A 26,813-nucleotide genomic window follows, 5' to 3' on the forward strand; every position below is an offset into this window, starting at 1 on the left:
GATCCCAAAGGACACAAGGGGTAAGAGGTCCTATAAAATCATTTGAGAATCTATATCAATGTGGAACAGGGGGTAGGACACAAAGATGTTTGATAATTATATATTATAAAATGGGTTTTTCTATTTCCAGTCCAACCCCCACCCTCATCTCCCCAAGATTATACAAGTCACAGTCTATTGTGGCAGTGGCACTCCAGAATAAACCACCTGGCTACATGCCATTTCTCACAGACAAAAAGAAACAGGCTACTGATCACAATGTCTTTTATAACAGATCTGAAATGGCAGTTCTGTGCAAATCTTATATTCAAAGAATCCGCACACAGAATGATCTTAATTCCTGTTGAATAAATTGGCACAACACAAGGTGTGTCCAGATCATCTCCAGTTGAGCCATGAGCACACAAGATGAAAATGAGGTTGTGAATCTCAAATTCTCAAAAAAATCTTATTGCTTTTTTCAACAACTTCCAAGTTATAGCATTGGTTTTTCTAACCATTTTCATCCAGTCTTCATGTTTTATTCATACTTTTCTAAATTTTCTCATCCAAGAAGAACCTTCTGCATCCTGTGGGCAGCCACACTCGCCTCATCTTCCGAGTCGGACTCGCTCTGGGACGTGGAGCTTTGAGAAGCTGAGCTGCATGGGGAAGAACACTCTGGAGAGCACAGGTAGTGCATCAGCGGGAGCCGATACTTCCCACAAAAGTCCACAAATTTGATTTGTCTAACGCAGCAATCAAAGTAGACACCTGCAGTGGAGAATACAAAGCAATCATTAAGTGAATTATGGTTTGCTTTGAAAAATGTCCCTTGACAATCCAGGGACCTGTTATGAAACAGGAGACCAAAGAAACATTTTTTTTTCTCCTGTCAAAAACTGGAAGAAAAAAGGCATTTCCTCATAAGTACTCAGTTATACTTGTTAAACTAAACTTTTAATAAGTGGGTACCATGTATAGAATACTGGACTAGGGTATGGAAAGAAATAAATTTTAGCTGTTCCTCCTCTTCTGGATGAAGGTAATAAAGCTAGCATATATAGTATCTTAAGGCTTGCAAAGTGCTTTTACATGTAATCTCATCTGATCCTTATCAAGACCCTGTGAGATTGATGTTATCTAATATATCTGTGACCTATTCTTGGGGCTACCAAATCTCAAAGAAAATAATATTACATATAAGTTTAGCTCTTTTACCTTAGTGCTTCTTATGCTATAGCAGAGAGAAGCCATAGACTAAAAATATAGCAAATCTCAAAAAGAGATTTAGGATTTTAAGCAAGCAAGGTTAGCAAAAAAAAAAAAAATCACAAACTGAGATGGATCTAGCCTTGGAAAAGCTAGAGTTTTCTTTTTTTCCTCCATCTGCCTTTATTCTACCTCTCTCCATCCTTGCCCAATGCCTTTTCTTTTTATTCTTGCCTCCTTATAATTTTTTTGTTGTTTTGAAGATGAACTGGCCTTGAAAAATGATCAAAAGACAACCTAGATGCCCACAAAATATTAAAAGGCAGAGTAAGGCCTTTGTTGCAATTCTTTACAGAAGATTTTGGAAATATGTGGAGAAAAAAAACAGGATGAAAAGATATGGAAGGGGTTATAAGTTGCACCACTGAAGAGGGTAGCCATACTGATGTTGAATTCACATATCCCCAAAGTACCAATGAATAACACCTACAATTTAAAAAACCAAAATATTCTCTGCAGCACAATAGGTTCTTTAGAAGTAGGCAGAAACAGCATATTGAAGATATAACTGCAAATGTGACAAATGAGCTGATAAAATGAGTTCGGGAACAAATCAAAATCTTCTACAATGCTCTATATCTTCTGAGTGGATAACATCATAAAACTAGTGTCACTTGTCTTAGGTTCTATCCATTTCAATACCTTTTATTAAGGGACTATTACATTTGATTGACTATTCTAGGTTCTGTATGACCTAAGAATACATCCAATATTAAAATGAAGGCATTCTAGAACATTTATTGCCTTCCTATTTGTAACTCCTAGTTTACTGTCAGTAATTCAAGAATAAAAATGTCTAGTAGTAGTACTAATTGTTAGTAAGTACATAGTTAATCCTCAATGTATTTTTGTTTCTGGAATAAATGAAGACACAAATGTATTAAAAGAGGCTTTTTAAAGGAAATCACTTAATGTAGAAAAGAAATGCTAAGAGTTGTCTTATGGGGGGAAGGGTAAAAATATATTTAGTATCAATGCAATTAACATGTTAATGTCTTGTTTGTCATTTCAAAAAAAAGATATTAGTAAAGTTCAAGTGACAGTTATTTTCTTCAGTGACCCATGCTCCTTTTACAGCTTTTAAGGTATTTTTAAGGGACAAGTGTGTATATGTGTGTGTGTGTGTGTGTGTGTGTGTGTGTGTGTGTGTATGTGTGTGAAATTGTACTGTGTGAGTGGTCTCTATATTTTTTCATTAGTTACTTTTATGGCAGTAGCCAAAGAAAATGAGACTTCCTGATGAGGCTTAATTGGCTCGATTTACTATATATCCCCCAATAATTATGTATATAAGTAATTTGCTTTAATATATACAATACTAAAAAATAAAAAGCCAAATTTTAATACCAAACATCCAATTAATTGTAAATTTTTATTTTAAAGATAAGAGTTTTATGACCATAAGCAAGGATTAAATAAAAAAGCTTTTAGAATATGTTTTGGGGTCAATTAGTAGACATTCAGTCCAATCTCCTATACCAGTTCTTAATCTCATGTATCATGGATCCCTTTGACAGTCTGCTGAAGTCTAGGGATCCCTTCTTGATTACAAAGGAAATCAATAATAATGAAATGAAATTATCAAAATATTAACATAAAGTTCATAAATGCTGAGTTAAGAAGACCTTCCATTCCATAGGCTTTTTAAGATGGTACCAAATGCCACTCAAATGATGACTGGCTAGTACATATTCTAAGCAAAGTAAAATAATGCACTTAAGTTATAGAGTGTTACTGAAAAGCTTCAAAATACAGAACAATCTTGCTGGAAAGATGAGCATGGAAATAATGACTAGTATAAGAAATTATCCTTCTGGTAGATATAAAAGAAACTTTCAAGTGAAGTGTGCTTTGTGCACTAAATACAAGGGCAAATATAATCAGTCACTAGTACGAAATATTAATAATTTACCTCCACACTTTGGGTTTGGACAGTTGCTCGCTAAATCCAAGTATCGAACAAGGTTTCCAGGAAGGTCACAAGGAGTGTAGGAAATATTTCGGGTCTTAATGGTCCGACCAGCTAATTCCAGAAGAGTGGGAGGGTCATAGGTTAAATCTCTGACAAAACGAACCACCAAGGGATTACCTCTCAAACTCAACTCTTGCAAATGAACTAGGCTAAGGATCTCCCGAGGCAGGTATGTCAAGAGATTGTTATGGAGGCTAAGGGAACGAAGGGAATTCAACCTAGAATAAATAAAATTATCAAATTATTGATAGGAAAAATAGCAAGAAGTATTCAATAGGTAAAGAATGAGTAATATAATTATTTCATATTTTTAAAAATCTTTAAATATGTACATGTCAATTCTGTCCCACTTAGATTCTAACTTATCCATTGACTAAATGTGCAATAGGGACCTGGGCAGAGGATTAAAGGTGTAGGAAAATCTGTCTGTAGTTCCCCAGGGCAATTCAGGAGAAAAAGCAGAAACACATTGAGATTGTAAATATCATGACAGAAGAGATCTTTACCAAACTCAATTTACTTTTCTATCCACCTATGAAAGAAAAAAAAATAATAATACAAGACATAGTATTTTACACCAAGAGTTTCTATATACTCTTGCCAGGACAGAATTAGCTTAAATTAACTGCCCGATCAATTAAAAGCATTTCACAAAAGCTAAGGAATCTTAGATGTTCTCAAGTGAGTCCTAGGTTCCAAAGTATGGAAAATCTTAAAGGAAAAAGGAAAAAAATTCAACCAAGAATCAGAATAACTAGGTTCTAGTCCTGATTCTGCCACTTCATAGCTGGTCAATTTTAGCTAAATCCTTTAACCTTTGAGACAAGTTTAGTTTTCTCATTTGTAAAGTGGAAGTAGTCTTCCAACATTCAAATGCAACCATGAAGGTTAAAGTGTAAAGGAAGCTGCAAAGGATTAGACAAACATATAGAGATAGTACCATGTCAAATTTCATCTTCTATTTCTCTTTATGCTCTAACAGGTTGAATAATAAAGTTGCTTAGAAAAAGCCATACTTAAAAGATCATAAAACTCAGAGTTACTTCCCTCATTTTATAAAATAGGGAATGATGTTCAGAGACCCTGACTTGTCCAGTTCAATATAATAAATGGAGTAAAGGGATTCCCACCCATTTGTAATACTGTGAAAATGCAACTTACTTTCTTGGCAAGTGCTAACTAAAATGCAAATCCTAAAGACATAATTCTTAATGTACTACTTATTTTAAGAACTTTTGGTCTATACTTATACAGGTTGTCTATTGGTAAGAAAGCAAAAAAAAGGTAACTTTTTGAAATATCAGACAAAGTTTCATGCAACTACTCACTGTGCTAGTTGAGGAGGCACACTTTGAATCTTGTTATCACACAATACCAAATAATTTAAAGAAGGCAGGTTTGCTAATTCAGGTGGGATCTCTTTGATGAAATTCCCTCCGAGGTACAAAAACTCTAAGCTGCAAAAAAGAAAAAAAAAATTGATCTAACATTCCATTCAAACTTTTATCACAGTGTCACATCAGGCATGCTGCAAGATAAAAAACATTCTTCCCTGAAGTATATGATCTGTCAGGGAAGACAGACACAAACATAAGAAATACTCAATCATGAGACAACATAACAAGATAACCATGCAGAAGCTAACACAAAGCAGCGCACAGATATCTGAGGAATGAGGGATGAGAAAGTTCAGAGGAAGGCAGAGTCCCACTCCTGAGACTCGGTCCTTGTCTGCTCCTCATTAGCCAGTTGTTTATACAGTTATGTCACTTATGAGCCTTGATTTCCTCATTTGTAAAATGTAACCTCCAAGTGTTATAACAATTTGAATTAATATTATCTTTACTGTAGAATGGGATAGTCATTAAAAAATTAATACAGAAGGTGGAGTCAAGATGGCGGAGACGACACACATTTTTCTCTGACCTCTACAACCCTCATATTAATTAAGAAATCCAGCCTCTGAATTAGCTTTGGACTGGCAGAACCCACAAATATTGGGAGTGCAATAAATTACCAGCAGAAGACAATTTCAAAGATCGCCAGAAAAGGTCTGTTTCAATTGGGCACAGAGGAAGAGCACAGACATGGGCGCAGCAGCACAAAACCTGGGGGGGGGGGGGTGGAGAGGGGGAAAGGAATCTACAGCAGTGTTGGCTACTCTGCCCTGGCTGCAAGCCAGTAGATCAGCAGAGAAATTAGAAAACATCCAACACAAGCACAAAGGGTAAATAGTGAACCCCCAAAGGTCAGAATCTCATGGGACCTGGCCACGCTCACACAGCATTGAGAATGAGTCAGCATTGACCCAGCACAGACGCTAATAGAAAGCAGCTTAGACAATCTCCTTTGTCCTAAAAGCAGATCTCAACTTTTTCTTTTTTTTAAATGAGAACAAAAGCACAGATAGACCATAGATAGTATTAATGGTGAAATAGAAGACCAGATTTCAAACCCTGAAGAGACTAAAAGGAGATCAACTCCAGATGAAGCCCCAAAGGGCCATATAAATTGGTCCCCATCACACAAAGCTCTCCTAGAAGAAATTAAAAATTACCTTAAAAGGGAGCTAAAAGAAAAATGGGGAAAAGAAATGAATTCAATTTCTTTCTGATGAAAAGACCAGAGCTAAACAAACATTTTGACCTCCAAATATTGAACTCAAGAAAAGCATAAAAAAAGTCAAAAGGAAAATAACTCTTGAGAACTGTATCTCTGTTATGGGTATACATAGTGCATGTATAATTTGATTTTACTGTTATAATATAAAAAAGAAACTAGAGGTGGAAAGGGGATTGTACAGAAAAAAAAAAGGGGGAAGGTGGAGGTAAAATGAGGGAAATTACATCTCACAAAGAGGCAAATCAAACCTATTGAAAGAAAGAAAGGAGGAGAATGAATACTGTGTGAATCTTACTCCCATCAGATCTGGCTCAAAGAGAGAATATTAGATATATTTGGTTTCACTAAGAAACTTCTCTCACCTTATAGGAAAGTGGGAGGTTAAGGGGAAAAGGGAAGAGGTAGGCTAATAGAAAGGAAAATAGAAATAGTAGGGGAAAGGTATAAGAAAGGGGAAGGGCTGCTTGAGGCAAGTGGTACTCATAAGTAAAATACTGGGGAGGAGGGAAAAGGGAAAAGAAAAGAGAAAAGTATAATTTTGGCTGGATTTTTCTTAATTAATATGAGGGTTGTAGAGGTCAGAGAAAAATGTGTGTCGTCTCCGCATCTTGACTCCACCTTCTATAAATACGATAGTGGAAAATACAGAATTAGTAGTTTTAACTATAAATGTGAATGGGGTGAACTCTCCCATAAAGCAGAAGCAGGTAGCAGACTGGATTAAAAGCCAGAACTCTATAATATAGTGTTTACAAGAAACACATTTAAAGCAGAGTGATACATACAGAGTAAAAGTAAAAAGCTGGAGCAGAATCTATCATGCTTCAGGTGAAGTAAAAAAAAAAAAAAAAGTAGAGGTAGCCATCCTGATCTCAGAACAAGCAAAAGCAAAAATTGATCTAATTAAAAGAGATAAGGAAGAGCAAGCACTATATCTTGCTAAAGGGTACCACAGAAAATGGCAATATCAATACTAAACATATATACACCAAGTGGTATAGCAAATAAATTCCTAAAGGAGAAGCTAAGAGAGCTGCAATAAGAAATAGACAGCAAAACTATAATAGTGGGAGATCTCAACTTTGCACTCTCAGAACTAGATAAATTGAACCACAAAACAAATAAGAAAGAAGTTTGGGAGGTAAATAGAATATTAGAAAAGTTAAGTATGATAGATCTTTGGTGAAAATTGAATGGAGACAGAAAGGAGAATACTTTCTTCTTGGCAGTTCATGGAATATATACAAAATTGACCTTATATTAGGACATCAAGGCCTCAAAGTGAAATGCAGAAAGGCAGAAGTAGTAAATGCTTTTTTTTTTTTTTTCAGATCACGATGCAATAAAAATTACATTCAATAAAAGGCCAGGAGAAAATAGACCAAAAGGTAATTGGAAACTAAATAATCTCATCCTAAAGAATGAATGGATAAAACAGCAAACCATAGACACAATTAATAATTTCATCCAAGAGAATGACAATAATGAGAAAATATACCAAAATTTGTGACATGTAGTCAAAGTGATAATAAAGGGAAATTTTATATCTCTAGATGCTTACTTGCATAAAATAGAGAAAGAGAAGATCAAGGAATTGGGTTTGCAACTAAAAAAGCTAGAAAAAGAATAAATTAAAAACCTCCAATCAAATACCAAACTTGAAATCCTAAAAATAAAAGGAGAGATTAATAAAACTGAAAATTAAAAAAACCTATTGAATAAATAAATAAAACTAAGAGTTGGTTTTATGAAAAAACAACAGGATAGATAAACCTTTAGTTAATTTGATTAGAAAAAGGAAAAATCAAATTGTTAAGTCTCAAAAATGAAAAGGAAGAACTTTCCACAATGAATAGGGAATTAGAGCAATAATTAGGAGTTATTTTGCCCAACTTTATGCCAATGAATTTGATAATCTAAGTGAAATGGAGGAATACCTACAAAAGTATAGATTGCCCAGATTAACAAAAAAGAAAATAACACTTAAATAGTCCCATTTTAGAAAAAGAAATAGAACAAGCTATTAATCAACTCCCTAAGAAAAAATCTCCAGGGCCAGATAGATTTATATAACTCCAATATACTATATAAATTATTTGAAAAATAGGGAAAGGAGGACTCCTACACCAAATTTCTTTTATGACACAGACATGGTACTGATACCTAAACCAGGTAGGATAAAAACAGAGAAAGAAAATTATAGACCAATTTCTCTTAATGAATATTGATGCAAAAAACTTAAAATATTAACAAAGCGATTACAAAAAATCATCCTTAAGATAATACACCATGACCAAGAAGGATTTATACCAGGAATGCAGGGATGGTTTAATATTAGGGAAACTATTAGCATAATTAACTATATTAATAACCAAACTAAGAAAACTATAGGATTATTTCAATAGATACAGAAAAAGCATTTGATTAAAAAAAAAAGAATTAAACGAGATGAAACTTTAAAAGATGAGAGCTGGAAGAAAACAGACTACTTCAGAATGGGGAGTGGGATGTCCCTTAGAGGTTGTTTTTGTTTAATCCCCTAATCTTAGAGAGGACCCCAAAGGTGAAGCTTACCCAATGTTACATTAATCCTAATGGCACATTCTTAATTTGAACTTAGTTTTTTGATCCTAAAACTAGTTACACTATGCTGTTTAGAAAAGAACATTTTAGTTGTAATGGTGACTCTGTGATAAGGATTTGAAGGAAAAAGATGAGAAGAAAGGCAATCTAGACTGATGGTAGAAAACCTTGAATGTTAATCTAAAGATGTTAGACTTGCAGCTTTAAGCAGTGAGAAACCATTAAAGATTTCTGAGTAAGAGACATAATTAAAGTATTTAAATAACCCAAGTTGGAGTCTGGGACACCCTTTCCAGCTTTTAGAGCCAAGCTCAGTACACCCAAATTTGTCATGACAATGAAACTAGACGAAATGTATTTTGTACCAAAATGGAATTGTAAAACTCAAAGAGTTTTTCCAGAGATAGTGAGAAAGCTCCTCTATTAAGTCCCTTGTGGATCTACCAATGCTAATCTACCCTCTTCTCCACTAAACAACTAATTTTTGCTTACCTACAATAAAATGACCAATGTTCCTTTCTTTTAAAATTTGTATAATCCCTGGTCAGGGATTTCTATCAAGAAAACCTTAAAAAGAGGGAAGGAGAAAAAATGTCATCTGGGGTAAATTTCAGGCAGCGATTACAAAGTGATTCACCATAGCCTAAATATTTCAAGGTTATATATTTCATGTCTTTAAAAAAAAGCTTCATCTCCCTGTAAAGGTTAAAAAAACAAACAAACAAAAAATTTCCTCTTTTGTGACAAAGTATCTTTGAGAATAAGGATGTTAAACTATAGTGAAATCACTCTACCCCTAAAAAACTAGAAGATATTGGTCCTCAGACTTTTTAAATAGGGGACCTGTTCATTGTCCCTCAGATTGTTGGAGGGCCGGACTATAATAAAAACAAAAACTCACACTCTGTCTCTGCCCCTCAGCCCATTTGCCATAACATGGCAGGCCGCATAAATGTCCTCAGCGGGCCGTATTTGGCCCGCTGGCTGCAGTTTGAGAACCCCTGAAAAACTGTCACAATGTTCTCTATTCTTTCCACCCCTCTCCCAAGTGAATAAGTATTTATTAAAGAGCCTGCTATGTGGTAGGCATTGTGCATACAAAAAAGGCAAACAGTCCTTGCCCAGAATGAGTTCATAATCCAACAGGGAGAACATGGAAACAATTATGTATAAATAAGGACAAATTTGGAAATATATATATATATGTGTGTGTGTATGTGTGTATAGATATGCATATATATGTGTATATATATGCACATATATGTATATATATATATATACACACACACATATATATGGTATATGATAGATTGGGGAATAATCTCAGAGGGAATGCAATAGCATTAACTTCTGTCTCTATTAAAATATATACATTAGGATAAAAAAATTCAGAAAGAAAGTATTTTTAACTTACTCTAAATATAAAGTCTCACTTACATGACCTTTCTGCACCTCTGCTTGCCAGTGATGCTGGGTTTCATCCTATCACTTTGATTAGGATTCTGAAACGTGTGGACTTAACAATACTATAATCTCATAGTACCTAATTCTGGAACAGCCAACAATCTGGAGAGGACTGAGACAGGCCTTCACTCTGGCTCTAAAAACATGTTTTGACTTGTTTATATAAGTAAGGTTCATATTCTCAGCCAGATTTTGCATCTGCTATGGGTATTTTTGCTCTATGAATCTACTATTGAGTACATTCAGTTACGCCTGAGAAAACTTTGTCCTCATCCTAATTATTTTTTTTGACCAGTCTCTGATCTCTCTTTTACTGATGGATCTTGAGTTTTGTTCTGGGAAGAGAGTTCTTGAACATAGAGCTAGTGAACAAATGAGGCATATCTTGATAAACATATCCATGCAGAAAAGAGGCTAGAGGAACAAGATAGACTGATGTGCTTGGCTGGAATTTTTCCAAACTTTGTATATGGAAATTCAAGTACAAATCTGGGAAGAGACTTGGCTCTATTTGGGATCAAAGACCCAGATGCGATAAAGGTAGCTCTGGTGGCCTTTAGGCCAGCAGAAACAGCATTACTGAGTGAGGAATGAAGCTCACATTTGAGGGGAAATGCTGGAAAAAAAAAAGTTATCTAACTAGGTCAGTATCAGTAAATCCAAGAGCAAAAGTCTTGAGTGTGGCAGGCAAAGTGCTTTGAAAAATATCGGATGTTCCACAAATCTAAAGTGTTTTAGATAGAAACTAACAGGCTTAATCTGGAGGGTGTGAATGTTCTTTAAGAAACAGAACAATAAGTACTCATTTTAGGGGAAACATAAGAGCAAGAGGGCTGAAAGATCATTTTACTAAATTTCCTAATTTTAGAGCCATGGAAACTGAGGACTTGGGAGATAACATACTTGCTCCAATCAACTAATTAGCAAACTCTCATCCCCAAAATGGCTAATCCAGGACTACCTCTTCTATATCATAGTACTTCAGGAGGGCACACAGGGTAGCTAACCATTTGGGTTTTAATTCCAGTGCTAAAGCAGAACAAAAAACTAGGGAGAATTATCTTGGCAAACACATTTTAAGGACCTGTCATAAAAATTTAATGCTCTTCAGGGCTATGGTAACTTAAGTTGGAGAGTTAGGGTTCCTCAAGGGCTGAAGTGGGTTAAACATTAGAGAATCTGAAAATATATGTCAATAATTACTAATTTTTTAACTAATTATTTAATATATAACTAAAATCTAGGCCAAGATTAAGTGCCAAAATAAAACCTTGGTGAGATTTTCTCTCTCCCCTTACCAAAAGCTTTTTCTGATAAACCCTCTCTTTGAGTCTATTAATTTTGACGTTAAGTTCTATAACAGAATGAAAGTGGCAGAATGAGAAATCATTTTCCTATTGATTTTCATTATAATCTTAGAGGAATTCTGACCTTGTGAAGACAATTTAAGATGAGAAGGGGAGACATGTCAGTCTTAAGTATTATCTGAGACAGGTTTCCATATAAAAATAACTTGTTCCCTTTACTTTATATTGTTAAATAAGCAAGAATGACAGCTCTACTTAGCACCACACATAAAGAAGCAGACCTCTGTTACTCATTTCAGTTAATATTTTTTTGTACTACTTATGGTGAAATAATGGTAGCTTAGCATTTATAAAGTGCTTTAACGGACTACAAATCACATATATTCTTTTATTTGGTCCTCACAACAACTCTGGGAGGTGGGTGCCATTATTAACCTTATTTTAAAATTGAGAAAACTTGAGCCACAGAGCCACAGAGAGATTAAATGATTTCCCTGGGGTAACACAGCTGGGTGACGCATCTGAATTTGAACTCAAGTCCCACTTTGTAGGGAAACAAAGTAATTTAGGGAGAAGATACATTACTTATGTCTTTCATAAAGTTAGTGTTTGAAGTACTATAAAAGAGTCCATTTCATTATTTTAAAATACTGTTAAATTCAGATATCCAAATTCAGAGCATTATTTCATACTAACATTCATTAAACTATTTTAAATAAATTTATTTGTAACTAATTCCTTTGGAGATCATAAAATGTTTTTAATTTTAATCATAATTATAAGGACGCAATATCATTAAAATTTGAGATAGGAATGTTGCCACAAGTCTGTAATCTGTTATTGGCTGAGGCATCTGAGCTGCAATATCCAATATAATGTCCACACTAAATTCATCAATAGTACTCCCTAGAAGTATAGAACTAGTGTGGGACTACCTGGTTGCTCAAGAAGAGGTGAAATCAGCAGATGTAAAATCTAAATCAGATTGCTTGCCCTCTTGGAAAAAGGGAAAGGGGGGAACAATTTGAAAAATTTTTTAAAAACGAATGTTAAAAATTGACTTTTATATGTTACTAGAAAAAATTAAATGCTATTAACTTTTTTTAAAAAGAGGTAAATCAGCCCAGTATGTCAATTTTCTCCTATATAAATGGGGGAGAGGGGAGAGGAGTAGAGCTGTATTTCTGCACTTCTAGCCACATCAAAGTAAGTCACAGAATCAGAATTTGAGTGGAGAAGGTAGTAGTCATCTGATATAATACATATATAAAAGAAATTCCCCCATCACATACCTGACTCATGTGGTAGTCCAGGCAGATTACTGACTACACTTTTGATGGACAGGATTTTTTTTTCCTGTCATCAAGCTTAGTTTTCTTTTTGCAACTTCTATCCACTGCTCTCAAATCTGACTTCTGGAGTCAAATATAACATATGTAGCTTTGCAAGGGTATGAAGACCATTGTCCTAGGTGTTCTGCCCACTGCCTTCAAATTACCTTCAACAGATATTCACAAGACATAAACTAAAGATGACCATCCTGGTCACTTTTTAATTTATCAGTGGCTTTCTTAAACTGTGGCACCAGGAACTAAACACAATAAACTAGAGAATGATGGCAGAGTACATTGCCATCACCTCCTTATTCCTGGGATTTATGCCTTTCTCAACTCTGTTCAAGATCAAATTAACTTTTTTTCGAGAGTATATAGTTCAATATAAAATCTTGATTCTAGAAGAATTCACTCTATAGGCTAGTTCTAGCTATTCCTGTGATCGAAAAGTTCAATGTAATTATTCACTATACTTCAAAAAGGTACTCTCATCTTCAAATATTTTGCAAGTAGGGTAAGGGTCAGTAGCATACAGGAATCAGGAATTACCCACATGATATAATCACTGCCAATTCCAAACAAGTCAACAAAGATTAAGCCAAAAGTATTTGCTGAAAAGCTAATATAGTTAATTGGTGATACTAAAGGTCCCTTACTTTGAACTAAAGGAGATTTACATGGGTTATACACTCTTGATTTTTTTTAACTGCCCTAAAAGAAAAATATTTTTCTTAATTTTAGAATTCAATTCAATAAGGATTAAATACCTATTATAAGCTAGGCAAGAGCAGTGAAGCAAGGTGGTCAAAGAGCCAAAAAGATCTGAATTAAGATCCTTCTGCCACATGTTTGAAGTGTAACCCTGGCCACTTAACTCCAAGTGCTCTAAACAATTGGCTAAAACTTGTAAGTTCAATTTTATAGGCAAAGAAAATTTTCTTACTTTTGAGTTCCCTTTAGCAGAGTAAATCATATTAAGATGCAATTGGGGAATACTTAACAAAATAAACAAAAATTCAACATAGATAATGTTAAATTTGTGGTTTTCTAAGTTGTACTAGAATGTTTCTATTTCAGTTTGACACCACTACATAGTACCAGTGAATTCACAGGTTTATTATTCTGATGATCCTAGGCCCTATGCTAGATTCTGGGGATACAAAGAAAACATCCAAAAATAGTCCTTGCTCTTCAAGGATGGGGGATAAGCACACTAGCTAAAAATAACAACTACAACAAAAACCCAATGTATTAACATTTTAAATGAACAAATTGGACTTATAAATTGAATTCTTCAGATATATATCCTTTATGGAATCCTTCAGTTTTGTTAAGACACCATATCACAGTACCTACACAATAACACTATCACAGAAACTATACAAAAAATGACTGGTTTCATAGAATCACAAAATTTGAGTTTAAAAGAACCTCAGCAGTCAGCCAGCTAAGTTCAACTCATACACAAAAAGGAGCCACCATCCAGTGTCATCTGTTTCCCCTTTATAAGGTACAGACAAGTGGCTGTCTAGCCTCTGCTTGAAGATCTCCCAGGAGGGGACACCCATTTTTCTGGAGGAGACCCTTCCACTGGGGCCAGCCCTAACTGGAAGCCAGAAGTTCTGACTGACATCACGCCTGCGCTGGCCTGTTTGCAACCTGTACTCATCGCACTTGGTGCTGCCTTTTGGAGCCAAGTCGAATAAAGGAATTCCTCTTCCACATGACAGCTCTTCCAATACTTGAAGTCAATTCTGATGTGTCTTCTGAGTCTTTTCTTCAGAAGATATGCAGAGATGCCTTTCAGTCATGCTTGTATGTTCAGGACTAAAGGCACTTCCCCATCCTGGCTTCCTTCCTCTGGACCCTGCTATCAAGGTTGTTCCTGAACTGAGATTCTCAGAACTCCTAATGCCACTGGGAAGGGCAGAGAACTATATTACATCCCTATTATGGAAGCAGTCGAAGATTACAACAGCATTTTGGGGTGGTTACATCACATACTGAGAAACCACTACATCTTTTTCAGAACAAATACTGTTTAACCAGGTCTTCCCCATCTTATACTTGTGAAATTATTGTTATATATTCCCATCACTCCATTTGGGGTTTTCTTGGCAAAGATACTGGAGTGGTCTGCCATTTCCTTCTCCAGCTCATTTTACACATGAGGAAACTGAGGCAGATGGGGGACTTGCCCAGAGTCACATAGCTAGTGAGTGTCTGAGGCCAAATTTAAACTCCGTTTTTTCTGATCCCAGATCTGGCGCTCTATCCACTGCTTTGTCCTCTAAAAACCTCTTCCCTTCAGACTAACCTAACCCTATAAGAAGTCATTTTTAAGTAAATCTGGAGTATAGTAGAAAATGCAGTCGACACTCAAGAGACCAAGAATCTTGTCCCAGCTTGTCTTTAGTGTCTCCATGTACAAAACCAGAGGATTAAATTAGTTACTACCTAAGGTTTTTTCCAGGACTCAATGTTCTATGACTGTGATTGTGTTTGATTATAATTAAGGAGCTCTGCTCTAAGACAGCATACTTTGGGTATCACAGGTATGCATGAATAGAGAAAGGCCAGTGGCAACCTAAAGATTACAGTTACAAAAGCCAAAGACCACAGGGATCAGCAGGAAAACAAAGGGGGAAACACCAGCCCTGAAGTCAATGGCCCTAACTTTAAGACTGTCTCTTCACCACTTACTGTGTGACTCTGGATTGACCACTTTGCCTTCTCTGGGAATCAGTTTTCTCTACTCAATGGCCTCAATGGCTTCCAAAGGCTCCTCCAGTTCTGGTCCTGCAACTTTGTGATACTTAGAGATAAATGAACAGAAATATTTGACAGTGTCATGGTTGGTGAATGGAGGGTATCTGGAGTCAGGTGGGTAAGATAGCTTTTCCCAGGCTTAGAAAGAAGAGTCAAGATCTCGTCTAATTCCTCATTTTACAGATGAGGTAACTGAATCGGAAAGATTGAATGACTTGTCTGAGATCTTCTAATTGCAACTCTAGCACTTTTTCCTTCTATTCAGGCTGACATTTTTCCTTTGGTAAAGACTATACATTCCCTTCTTTCAGAATGCTATTAAATACATAAAAAAATACTACAACTAAAAAGGAAAATAATTTTGGCAAAATATAGTTATTAAAAGTATTAAAAAGACAAATTCAGGAATCCCATGTTAGAATTCCTGTTCTAATCCAATTCCCCTTTATTTCATAGATGAGGAAACTGAGGCTTATAGAAGGTTAACATCCCTTTCCAACAGGAGTGCTTCTGAACCTCATCTGGCTTTCTATCACAGCCTCTACCTAAACATCTACCTCAGCAGCTACTTCAACAGTTGTACAGCTGATTTGAAGATAAGGGACTGGAGGCCTAGAGCAACTGTTAAAATTACTTTGTCAAAGTTACTTTTTTACTTATTCAATCAACTAGTATTTAATAGAGGTTTCCTCCTTATCCCTGCCCAGGTGCTCCCATTCTAATGGGAGGGACAACTTACAACTAGGTCTACATAAAACAGCCTAAATGGGAAATAGTCTCGGAGTTTAGGTAGTAGCATTAGGGAGACCAGGACTTCTTAACGAGGGAAATTCCAAACTCAACCTTCTTTCCACCTTCCTGCTCCAAACCAAAGGCAATAAAAATGCAGTCCGAGAAGCCCCGGAGTCCTGACCAATGAAAACTACAATAGAGAATGGATGGAATTACATTTTAAAATGAACAAACGTTGTTTCTAGCAGAGTCCGTGCCATTGACCTAGACCACTCATTTTGCAGGTGAAGAAACCAAGGGTCAGCAAGATTTAGTATCTCCTTCCTAATACAGACCTCTTTCTACCACATTCTGCATAAAGCCTCTTTACTCCATTTGTGGCCTGGCCAGGACGTTTCACCTCCGCTAGGAAGTGTGCTCATTTGTGTAACAGAGATGGGGGCATTTGATTTATAAAGAACCACCGGTTCTAGAAATCCACAAAGAAAACCCCACAGTGTCCCCTTAGGGAATAGCTAGATGGATTTCCAGGCAGGGGAAAGGAGGAAAGGGCACTGTCTCTGGACTAGACAGGAGATCTTCCCCCGAGTTAAAGCAGTAATGGGGAGGGGGCTTTCCCTGGAATGAACAGGAGAATTTCCCCTTAAAGCAGCAATAGGGGAGATCTCCCCCTGGAGAAGCATTAGAGGGGATCTCTCCCTAGAAGAGAATAGTGGGGCGCCTCTCCTTGTAGTAATGGGGGTTATCCCCGGATATGTACTAGAGAGTGTCTCCCTCGGGGAACCACAGGAGGGGGGAGTTCGGTAAAGGTTGTGATCAGACGGTCTCCCCGAGCCGCACTGGGGGTCCCCCTCGGGAGGAGCGGGGGCCGCACTAGGGGGGTCCCCTTGGGAGGAGCGGGGGGCCACACTGGGGGTCTCCTCGGGAGGAGCGGGGGCCGCACTAGGGGGGACCCCTCGGGAGGAGCGGGGGCCGCACTGGGAGTCTCCTCGGGAGGAGCGGGGGCCGCACTAGGGGGTCCCCTCGGGAGGAGCGGGGGCCGCACTAGGGGGGACCCCTCGGGAGGAGCGGGGGCCGCACTAGGGGGTCTCTCGGGAGGAGCGGGGGGCCACACTGGGGGTCTCCTCGGGAGGAGCGGGGGCCGCACTAGGGGGGTCCCCTCGGGAGGAGCGGGGGCCGCACTGGGGGTCTCCTCGGGAGGAGCGGGGGCCGCACTAGGGGGGACCCCTCGGGAGGAGCGGGGGCCGCACTAGGGGGGACCCCTCGGGAGGAGCGGGGGCCGCACTGGGAGTCTCCTCGGGAGGAACGGGGGCCGCACTGGGAGTCTCCTCGGGAGGAGCGGGGGCCGCACTGGGGGTCTCCTCGGGAGGAGCGGGGGCCGCACTGGGAGTCTCCTCGGGAGGAGCGGGGGGCCGCACTGGGGGTCTCCTCGGGAGGAGCGGGGGGCCACACTGGGGGTCTCCTCGGGAGGAGCGGGGGGCCACACTGGGGGTCTCCTCGGGAGGAGCGGGGGCCGCACTAGGGGGTCCCCTCGGGAGGAGCGGGGGCCGCACTAGGGGGGACCCCTCGGGAGGAGCGGGGGCCGCTCCGGGTGGCGCGTGCTCCCCCTCACCTCTGCAAGTTCTCGATCTCGGGCGGGATGGTGTGCAGCTGGTTGCCGCCGAGGCTGAGCGTCTGCAGCGCCCGCATCTCCAGCAGCGCGGCGGGGACCTCCTGGAAGCAGTTGCCGCTGAGGTTGAGCACCTGCAGGGTGCGGCAGAGCGGCGCCTGGGCCAGGCCCTTGGGCAGCGAGCCGGGGCCGCCGAGCCGGTTGTTCTTGGCCAGCAGCGTGCGCAGGCAGCGCAGCGACAGCAGCTCGGGCCCCAGCGCCACCAGCCCGTTGCCGCTCACGTCCAGCAGCTGCAGCTGCGGGAAGCTGGCGCCCAGCGTCCGAGGCAGCGACACCAGCCGGTTGTGCGGCAGCAGCAGTCGCTGCGTCTCGCGGGAGCCCCGCCGCTCCTCGGCCCGCACCTCCAGCTCCTGCGCCAGGGCCTCGGGGGACACGCCCAGGCGAGAAAGGTTCAGCTCCGACTCGGTGGCCCCGGGTCCGGGTCCGGCCCCGGCTCCGGCTTCGGTTCCGGTTCCGGCTCCTGCCCCGGCAGCCCCGGCCGCCGCCGCTCCGGCCTCCTCCATCCTTCACCTCCTAAGGCCGACGATCTAGCGGCCCCGTAACCTGGATACGCCCCGCCTTGTTCCTGCCTGGCAACGAGGGGATTGTGCGCGATTCACGGTCTTGGGCTGCTTCCGCCGGTGCCCCGGAATCTGAGTAAACAGCTTTCCGCGACAGCGTCCGGGGACGAAGACTATATCTGAAGGCTGATTCGGGGGTGGTTCTTCCGAAGGCTCCGTAGTTCAGACCACCCAGCAGAGGCCAGGATCACGCGGAGCATGGAGGCTCCGGACCCTAGAATCCCTGAGTCCCGAGACCTCTCTCGGCCAGCTGCTCGCAGGGGCAGCGGAGGGCCGAGAGAGAGAGAGAGAGAGAGAGAGAAAGAGTGCTTTGTGAGCCTCGGGTCCGGGGTGCAGTGCGAGACCTTAATCCGGCCCTTAAGTAAACACCTCGGAGGCGCTTGTGCAATCCCGCAAGGCCGTGTCCGAAGCGTTCACACCTCTCACCCTCTGACGTCACACTAAGGTCTTTGACCCTCTGAGGGCTTTTGCTGTTTTTGCTTTTGTTTTTGTATCCTGGCTGGGCAGTGAGGTTAAGTGACTTACCCAGGTTCAGTTACTAAGTATCCGAGGTCGGATTCGAACTCCGACGCCGGGCCAGTTTCTATCCGCTGCGCCACCTAGCGGCCCACGGAGTTCTGCCAGTAGTGTTTCACCTAAGCCCTTCGTTGTGGCGGCTTATGTCCAGAGCCAGTCTCCGTGCCCAGCCAGGGAGAATGCATTGGAACTGCCACTAACGAGCTTCCGATGATATATTACGTCTTTCCCAACCTCACTCCTATATAGTGGAGGGCCTGCTTATCCAGGTGATGTGAACTAATCCCGAACTAGTCCCGCTCCTTCGGTTCCCCAGACTGCCCCGTTCGCATAAAATGATGCACTCTCATTCAGCTTCCACTGTCTCGGGGCTGGGAGGTCTCGGATTTTCTCGAGACTGCGTTAGCGCGTTTAACGACGGTCCCTACAACCTTTGGGGTAAACTCGATGGGAACTCCGTTTCCCCAGACTACCTGTGGGGCAGACTGTCCTTGCTAACTTCTACTCTCCCGACTCTTACTTCTTTCTTACCGCTCCGGACGTTGCTCCCTAGACCCCGCCCCACTTCTCCAAGCCCCGGAACGGTAAAAAGTCTGCTCCCCAAAAGAAAAGTGCTCATTCGTTCCCATAATGTGAACTCGCAAAATCTCTATTACCCCTGTCTGATTTGATTTCTTCAGGTTGACTTTTTATAACAATCTCTATAACATTATTTTAGGTAATATTGTCTTACAATTATGCTCTCACAGGCTTTAAGACAGGTACCCCCTCATAGTCCCTAAAGAACTGAGCTAGGTTTTCTTCCTCCTCTAGAGAAAGGTCACCTAAACCTAGGGGTTGCTGCACCCAGGGGTCTGGAACAAATTAACACCGGATTTGGGACAAGATGTTCCCATAATTCCTTTGACTTTGCATAGGAGCCAATTGACCCATGAGGGGGGAGAGTCTTTGATTTTTCTACTATCCTCTAGGCTGCTTCTTCGAAATTCCTTTTTTTAAAAACTAATTTTTTGTAAGTGTTTGCAGCCTGCTTACGTTATACTTCTCTCTGTTGTCCTTTGGGCATCTTCAATTTGAATTCTTATGACATGCTCTCATACCATATGAGGAAGAACGAAGATGTTAAAAAGGCAAGCCTGATAGGGAGAAGCTGGAGGGAGTTAAAAGAATTGTTCCATATCTTGTATGGCTCATCCATCCAGAGGCATCCAAGAGATTTCAAAGAGTCAACGAGCCCCTTTGGACAAAAAGAGGAAAAGGGATGGTTTGCCTTAATAAAGCAGTGTGTGCTACTTAAAAATCAATACAAGGCTATGTAGTAAAATAATATTTAAGAAGCCGAATGGATAGAGAACTCTCCATCAAAAAGAAGTAGAATTAAATGTAATACTTGCTAACTCTGTGACCCCAAGTAACCTCTCTGAGTACCCCAAGGGTACTTGAATTTAAGTGATTAGATTAGGTGAAATTACTTTAGCTGTGATGAGGTTCTGAGTAATGAGGTGAGTTGCCAGAGAGGGACTGGAGTATTGATGGAATTGCTCCCTAGGGCAGGCAAGGAGGGCACTGATGAGTATCAGTTTAGCCGCAGAGTCTTACCCTCTGCGGAGGTCCTGGGCAGCCTGCCTTGCTACGCTCAATCAGAAATCTGATTTATGCCAAATTCCTAAGGTTAAATTTCCCCTATAAAACTCTCTGTGGTTCACACCATCCTTGCCGAAACGGTTTGGCTTATAGCTCACCATGGCGCTCTGCCTCTTAGTGTCTTTCCTCTAAGTCCTTCCTCATGCGGTATGTCTCCTGTTATTCTCCTTTCCGCCATCGCGTTAAATCTCTTTTAGGATTTAGGCTGTCAGCTAACAGCATATTTCAATCTTATAGGGTGCTCCCTTTCTCCCGATTAATTATGAATTCCACTAGGGAACTTGTTTTTCCCATTGTTAATTATTAAAACCCCTTTCCTTGCTAACATATCCTCTCCCAACTCTATTTCATACTTACCACTCCTGAAGTTTACTGTATCTCTTCATTTTGTCTGTAATCTCTTCTAAATAAAACCATCTTTTGCCAAAGAGAATGGCCTTTGTGAGTCCCTCACATCACTGAATCCCCACATTTGCTGCCTCAACATTCCATGCCTGAGAAATTGCTCTCCTAAATCATATCATTTGGTTCCCATATCACATAGTTGTGCTTTCTTTCCTACCATAAAGAGACCATAGATATGATTTTTTAAAGCACACATTGTTTCAATATTAAAATCTTGTCTCATCTGGAAATGGCATTTCCTTTATTTGAAATTGGATTCAGAATTATTGATTTAATATTTCTTCATTGATTAAAAGTTGATTAAATCCTTGAAGGGAAAATGCATTTATTTCACTGTTTTGACAAGTACTGAAGGTATATAAAATAAATAGATTAGCATTAGAAAAAAATCCAGACTCAGACACTTACTAATTGTGTGACTCTGGGCAAGTTATCTTAACCTCATTGCCTCAAAAAAATCAATCAACCAACCAAATGCCTTCTGTATAAACACTGACATGAAAAGGGGCTTCCTTGAATAGCTCTTGTGTTTCCAAACTCACTTAAAAATTGTAAAATATTATTCTTCTTTGTCAGCACTAAATTTCCTCATTTATTTAAGAAATGGGAAATAAAAACTTTGTAAGTCTTTGTTAATGTTTATACCTAATGATTTATGGTTTAAAAATGCTAATCAATTTATTTTAACTGCCTTCATTATTTGTCAAAACTTAGAAATGCACTTTTATATATAAATTGTTTTCCTGTTTTGATCACTTCATTTTGTGCAATTTCTTTACTAACTTAGGATTCTCTGAACCCATTCCTTTCATTGTTTCTTGTTAATTCATTGTTTGAGTTGTGCCTGACTCTTCATGAGCCCATTTTGGTATTTTCTTGGCAAACATACTGAGATGTGTTGCTATTTTCTTCTGCACCTCATTTTTACAGACAAAGAAATTGAGGCAAACAAGGTTGAGTGACTTGTCTGGGGACACAGAGCTAGTAATTTCCTGAGGCTAGATTTGAACTCAGGAAGATGAGTCTTCTTGACTTTAGACCAATTGTTCCAGCCAATGATTATTGATTGCTGTGTCCTCTGTTAGAATTATAATCATGGGAGAGATGCTGCTTGTCAGATCACACTGGATAAAAAATGCAATAAAATCTAGTTGGCTGTGGTCCCCAATATCAAACCAGCTCCTATTATGTTCAATGAGATCATTTTTTGGCTACCACATGAAAAAGAAATCTCTCGGTGCTTGATCACAGCTTTTTCACCCACCTGCCCTAAAGGAAAGTTCAAAAAAGCACTGTTAGAATTACATAGTATTCCCTTAGATAAATGGGGAAAAAAGCACTGATAGAATCATCCCAGCTTTTTGATAGCAGAAATTATTTCCTAGCCCAGTGCCTAGCACTTTATAGTTCCTTAAATTGTGACATAGTCTTTTAGCATGGTATTTCTCTTCCCATACATTCCATGCTCTTATCAAACAGGAAAATAACCCACCTCAAACCATCACAAGGCCTTGTGCTCTCATGTCTCTACAATTTTGCTCTTGCTGTGCCTCAAAGGTCGGTCTTCCCATTATTCCACTGCTGAAAACCTCTCCTTTAAAGTTCAACTCTAATGCCACCTCCTCTAGAAAGCCTTCAGTGATATTCTCCTCTCTCCTTTGGATCTGAAATCACACTTTGCAAATCTCTTTTATTTATTACATGTTTCTATGAAAGCTGTATTCCACATCTTTGGAGTATTCCTCAAATCCTCCCCTTTCCTCATCCCATATATTTAATAAAATATTAAAACGTCTTCAGTCTTAATCTCAAAATTTCTCACATCTGTTTCCTTGTCTTCACTCACACAACCATCATCATAGTTTAAACCAGGTCTTCTTAAACTTGAAACAAGCGACCCTTTTTCATCCAAAAATTTTTTGCATGCCCTGGGTATATAGGAATACAAATCAAATATTTGCTGACAATAAATCATAATTTTGCATCTTCCACATTCAGTTGTAAGATCCCATATGGAGTTGAGAACCTAGTTTAAAAAACTGGGATTTAAACATTCCAGACTACTGCAGTAGCCTTTCTAACTAATCACCCTGCCACCAGAGGCTTCCTTTTGTCTTCAATCCATCTTTGATATAGCTACTAATATGATATTCCTAAAGTAAAGATTTAAGCATGACCCTCCCTTACTCAGTAATCTCCTATAACTCCCTTACATCTCTTGATTAAATCCTTGAGGGGAAAAAATGCATTTATTTCACTCTTTGATAAATACAGACTTCTCTATTTGGCCTTTTAAATCATTTGAAACATAACTTTAACTATCCTTTTCAAGTTTACTCTAGTTGCCCTTATAAAATCTGTATTAGACTACTGCAATAGCATCCTGTTTGTTCTCTCAGCCTCAAGTTTCTTGTCTTTTTTCCCCATCTTCCACTCAACAACCAAAGTGATTTTCTTAAAGTGTCATCATGTTACCATTGTTACTTGAACTCCAGAGACTCTATTTCCTTAAGAATTGAATATAACTCCTGTTGGATATTTAAAGCTCTTCATAATCAAATTCCTTCTTACTTTTCCAATTTTCTTAGCTTTATGCTGCTCCACAAGTGGCACAATCCAGTCACATTGACATGCTTGCTTTTTCATACATAAGAACTTCCTTCTATCTCCCACCTCTAGTCTTTTGCCTTAACTGTCTCCCATGCCTGAAACGGTTTCCCTTAAAAGCTTTGCCTCTTGAAATCCTTTGTTTTCTTCAAGACCTTGCTCAATTGCTATCTCCTTTCCTGATCTCCCAAACTGCTAGAATGTCCCATGCCCAAACCACCTTGTATTTGTTTTCTGTGGGGGTGGGGGAGTAAGATATGTGTTGGAGGGTAGATAGAGTGTGTATGGGAGGGGTGGATGTAGTAGCACTTCTGGTGCAAGGGCTTGCCAAGCCCTTTTTAGGGCTGCTCGTCCACCTTTGGTATCTACTTATTACCCAGTCTCACCTGTGGTTCCAAGAAACTGTAGCATGCACCTCAGCCACACCCTGGTAAAACCTTCTGCAGATGAACTATACCAGGTTCCCATTAGTGAATTAGGAGGATATCTACCTCAAGCATTTGAAGACTTCCCCTTCAGAATGGCTGGATGGGAACAATTTGTTCCAACTGCCTCGAAGGGGGCTGAAGCAGGTGTTATGGAACACTTAAGAGTTTCCCCCAGCACTGCATTTCAATGACTCTGGGAGAGAGAGAGTAAGGTTGATGATGCTGTACAGCTGTGCTTCACTTAAAACCATTTCATGCATCATTACATCACCGGGGTATCACTTAAACTCTTTAAAAATGATGAATGTAACTGTACATGTGTATATATCTACATATACATGTATGTACACATACATCCATACACACATGTATCTGTAATGTCTCATTAGATTACAGGTTCTTTGAGGGAAGGAACCATCTTTTGCCCCTTTTTGTATCCCCAGCATTTAACACAATACTTGGCACATTATCTTCCCTACAACCACTAAAATTATTTTATCAAAGTGATGGTCTGACTATGTTACTTAACCAATCAATAAACTGCAGTGGCTCCTTATTTTCTTTAGACTCAAATATTATTTCATCTTCATTTTAATCTTTTTAGTTCCTTTCTCTCTCTCTCTCTTTCTCTCTCTCTCTCTCTCTCTCTCTCTCTCTCTCTCTCTCTCTCTCTCTCTCTCTCTCTCTCTCTCTCTCTCTCACACACACACACACACACACACACACACACACACACGTGATATAATTGGAGATGGGAAGGTCTGAGTTTAAATCCTGCCATAGATATTGCTAGCTCTGTGACCCTACTCAAATCACTTATATTCTCTCAACCTCAGATTTTTCATCATAAAATGGAATGATAGCACTTACCTAATGTTGTAGTTGTAAAAATTAAATAAGACAATATAAAGTACTTTGAAAGCTTGAAGGCACTGTATAAATCATACCTGTCATTATTCTGTAGATTTTATATACACAATTGTTAGCATGAGTATATGTACATAGTTAGTATATGCATATAATGCAAGTAAGCAAATGTATACATTATATATATATACAGATAGATATATTTATACCCAAATATATAAAAATATTAAAATGTGTGTGATAAAAAAATTTAAAGGTTATTGCTTTAAGTAGCTGTGACTGTGAAATGTCAGGGATAGCATTGTAAGCTGCAGGAAAGAGGAAGATTATTGAAGAACAATAATGGGTTATCTGTGCCTCCTCAGTACTTAATTTTTTTTTCTGGCAGCTTATAGTATTTTCTCCTTGACCTTAGAGTTCTGAAATTTAACTACCTTATTTCTTGGAGTTTTCCATGTCTGATCTTTTTCAAGAGATGATTGGTGGAGTCATTCAATGACTATTGTACCCTCTAGTTTCTAATATATCAGGGCAGTTTTCTTTGTTGGTTGTTTTTGGTTCTATTTATTTCACTTAGCATTAATTTATTTTAAGTTTCTCCAGGATTTTCTGAAATCATCCTGCTCATTATTTCTTAAAGAACAATAATATTCCATAACATTCATATACCATAACTTGTTCAACCATCCCTCAACTGATGAGTATCTACTCATTTTCCAGTTTCTTGCTAACACAAAAAGGGCTGCTACAAACATTTTTGCACATGGGTTCTTTTCCTTTTTTATGATCTCTTTGGAATACAGAGCCAGCAGAGACACTGCTGGATCAAAGGGTATGCACAGTTTGTTAGTCCTTGGGGCATAGTTCCAAATTGCTCTCAGGAGTGATTGGATCAGTTCACAACTCTACCAACAATGTATTAGTGTCCCAGTTTCCCCATGTCACTTCTAACATTTGTCATTTCTTTGATGATTTCTTCAAAGATGCTGTTCAGGCTCTTTTTTGATTATGGTTTAGATACTCCAATAATTCTTAACTTGCCTCTCCTTTATCTCTTTTCCAAATCAGTTGTTTTCTTATGAGATGGTTTGTATTTTCTTCTATTTATCATTCTTTTTAGTTTGTTTGACAGATTCTTGTTGTCTCATGGGGTCATTAGCTTCCATTTGCCCAATTCTAGTTTTTAATGTACAATTTTCTTCAGTTAGCTTTTGTACCTTTTCCATTTGGTTAATTCTACTTTTAATGGAGTTTTCTTCAGTCAATTTTTGTCTTTCTTTTCCAAGCTGTTGACTCTCGCTTGCATACTGATGAAATCCTCAATATCCAAGTGGGCATTAGCAGAAAAAGTTTAAAGCATTGTTAGAATTATATAGTATTCCCTTAGGCAAATGGGAAAAGCACTGAATCATCTCAGACTTAAGTGGGACTATTGCTCTTAAGTTAGCCTTTTGTCGAAATGGATTTTTGATTGCATTCTCATTCCAGGTAGAGGTCTCTATAATCTCTACCTTTACTATATCCAATCAAAAAATCAAGTTATGATGTCAAACCTCCAAGGTTATATTCCACTATAAAAGATCTGCTCATACTGTAGATCCTCACTAAACTTCTTTAGAAATTAAGCCCACTAGTCAATAATGTAATCTTACCTCATGACCTCTTCTCTTTAATAGCATCTTCCTCCTAATTAATTGTGAGTTACACTAGGGAACTTGTCTTTCCCCTTGTTAATTGCTAAACTCCCTTTCTTGCTAACTTCTCTTGAATTTAGCCTTTTCATAGGAGCTTAATAAAATCTTTCCCCCTTGATTTGGAGGTCTATACCTATATATATTTTTTGAGATGACTCAAGAAACCAGCCCATAATTCCAATATACTTATGTGGTATCACTCCTGTAACCTTATCATTGTGATGTATGGGGAGAGTTTGACTGCGTCCTGTTACTGTGTGGGACAGTGACCCTTACCCAAATTAAAATTAGACTCTTAAGGTAAAAAGTAAAAAGGATTTATTATAATCTTGGGGAAAAAGGACAGCTCCTAAGAACAGTAGTGTCCGTATAGGACTGCAAAGCACAAG

General features: G+C 39.2%; 2 protein-coding genes across 3 annotated transcripts in view; one reads left to right on the plus strand and one right to left on the minus strand.

Moving 5' to 3' along the window:
* Positions 1-247: 247 nt before the first annotated feature.
* On the minus strand, positions 248-18,319 carry LRRC58 (leucine rich repeat containing 58). Its single transcript, XM_074301335.1, has 4 exons — positions 17,647-18,319; positions 4,552-4,680; positions 3,164-3,441; positions 248-753 (listed from the first exon to the last, which is right to left on the minus strand). The coding sequence occupies exons 1-4, from the start codon at positions 18,204-18,206 to the stop codon at positions 545-547; spliced, it is 1,176 nt and encodes a 391-aa protein (XP_074157436.1). The 5' UTR covers positions 18,207-18,319; the 3' UTR covers positions 248-544.
* A 701-nt stretch (positions 18,320-19,020) lies between these two features.
* LOC141561551 (uncharacterized) overlaps positions 19,021-26,813 on the plus strand; it is a 41,598-nt gene continuing 33,805 nt past the window's right edge. For both annotated transcript variants that reach the window (XR_012488081.1, XM_074301337.1), the window contains exon 1: positions 19,021-19,363. Coding sequence is in view for 1 of the 2 variants with exons in the window: in XM_074301337.1 (XP_074157438.1) it covers positions 19,115-19,363 (249 nt within the window). In the remaining variant the exon portion in view is untranslated. The remainder of the gene's footprint in view (positions 19,364-26,813) is intronic.

Source organism: Sminthopsis crassicaudata, chromosome 3, assembly GCF_048593235.1.
Source record: "Sminthopsis crassicaudata isolate SCR6 chromosome 3, ASM4859323v1, whole genome shotgun sequence".
NCBI lineage: Eukaryota > Metazoa > Chordata > Mammalia > Dasyuromorphia > Dasyuridae > Sminthopsis > Sminthopsis crassicaudata.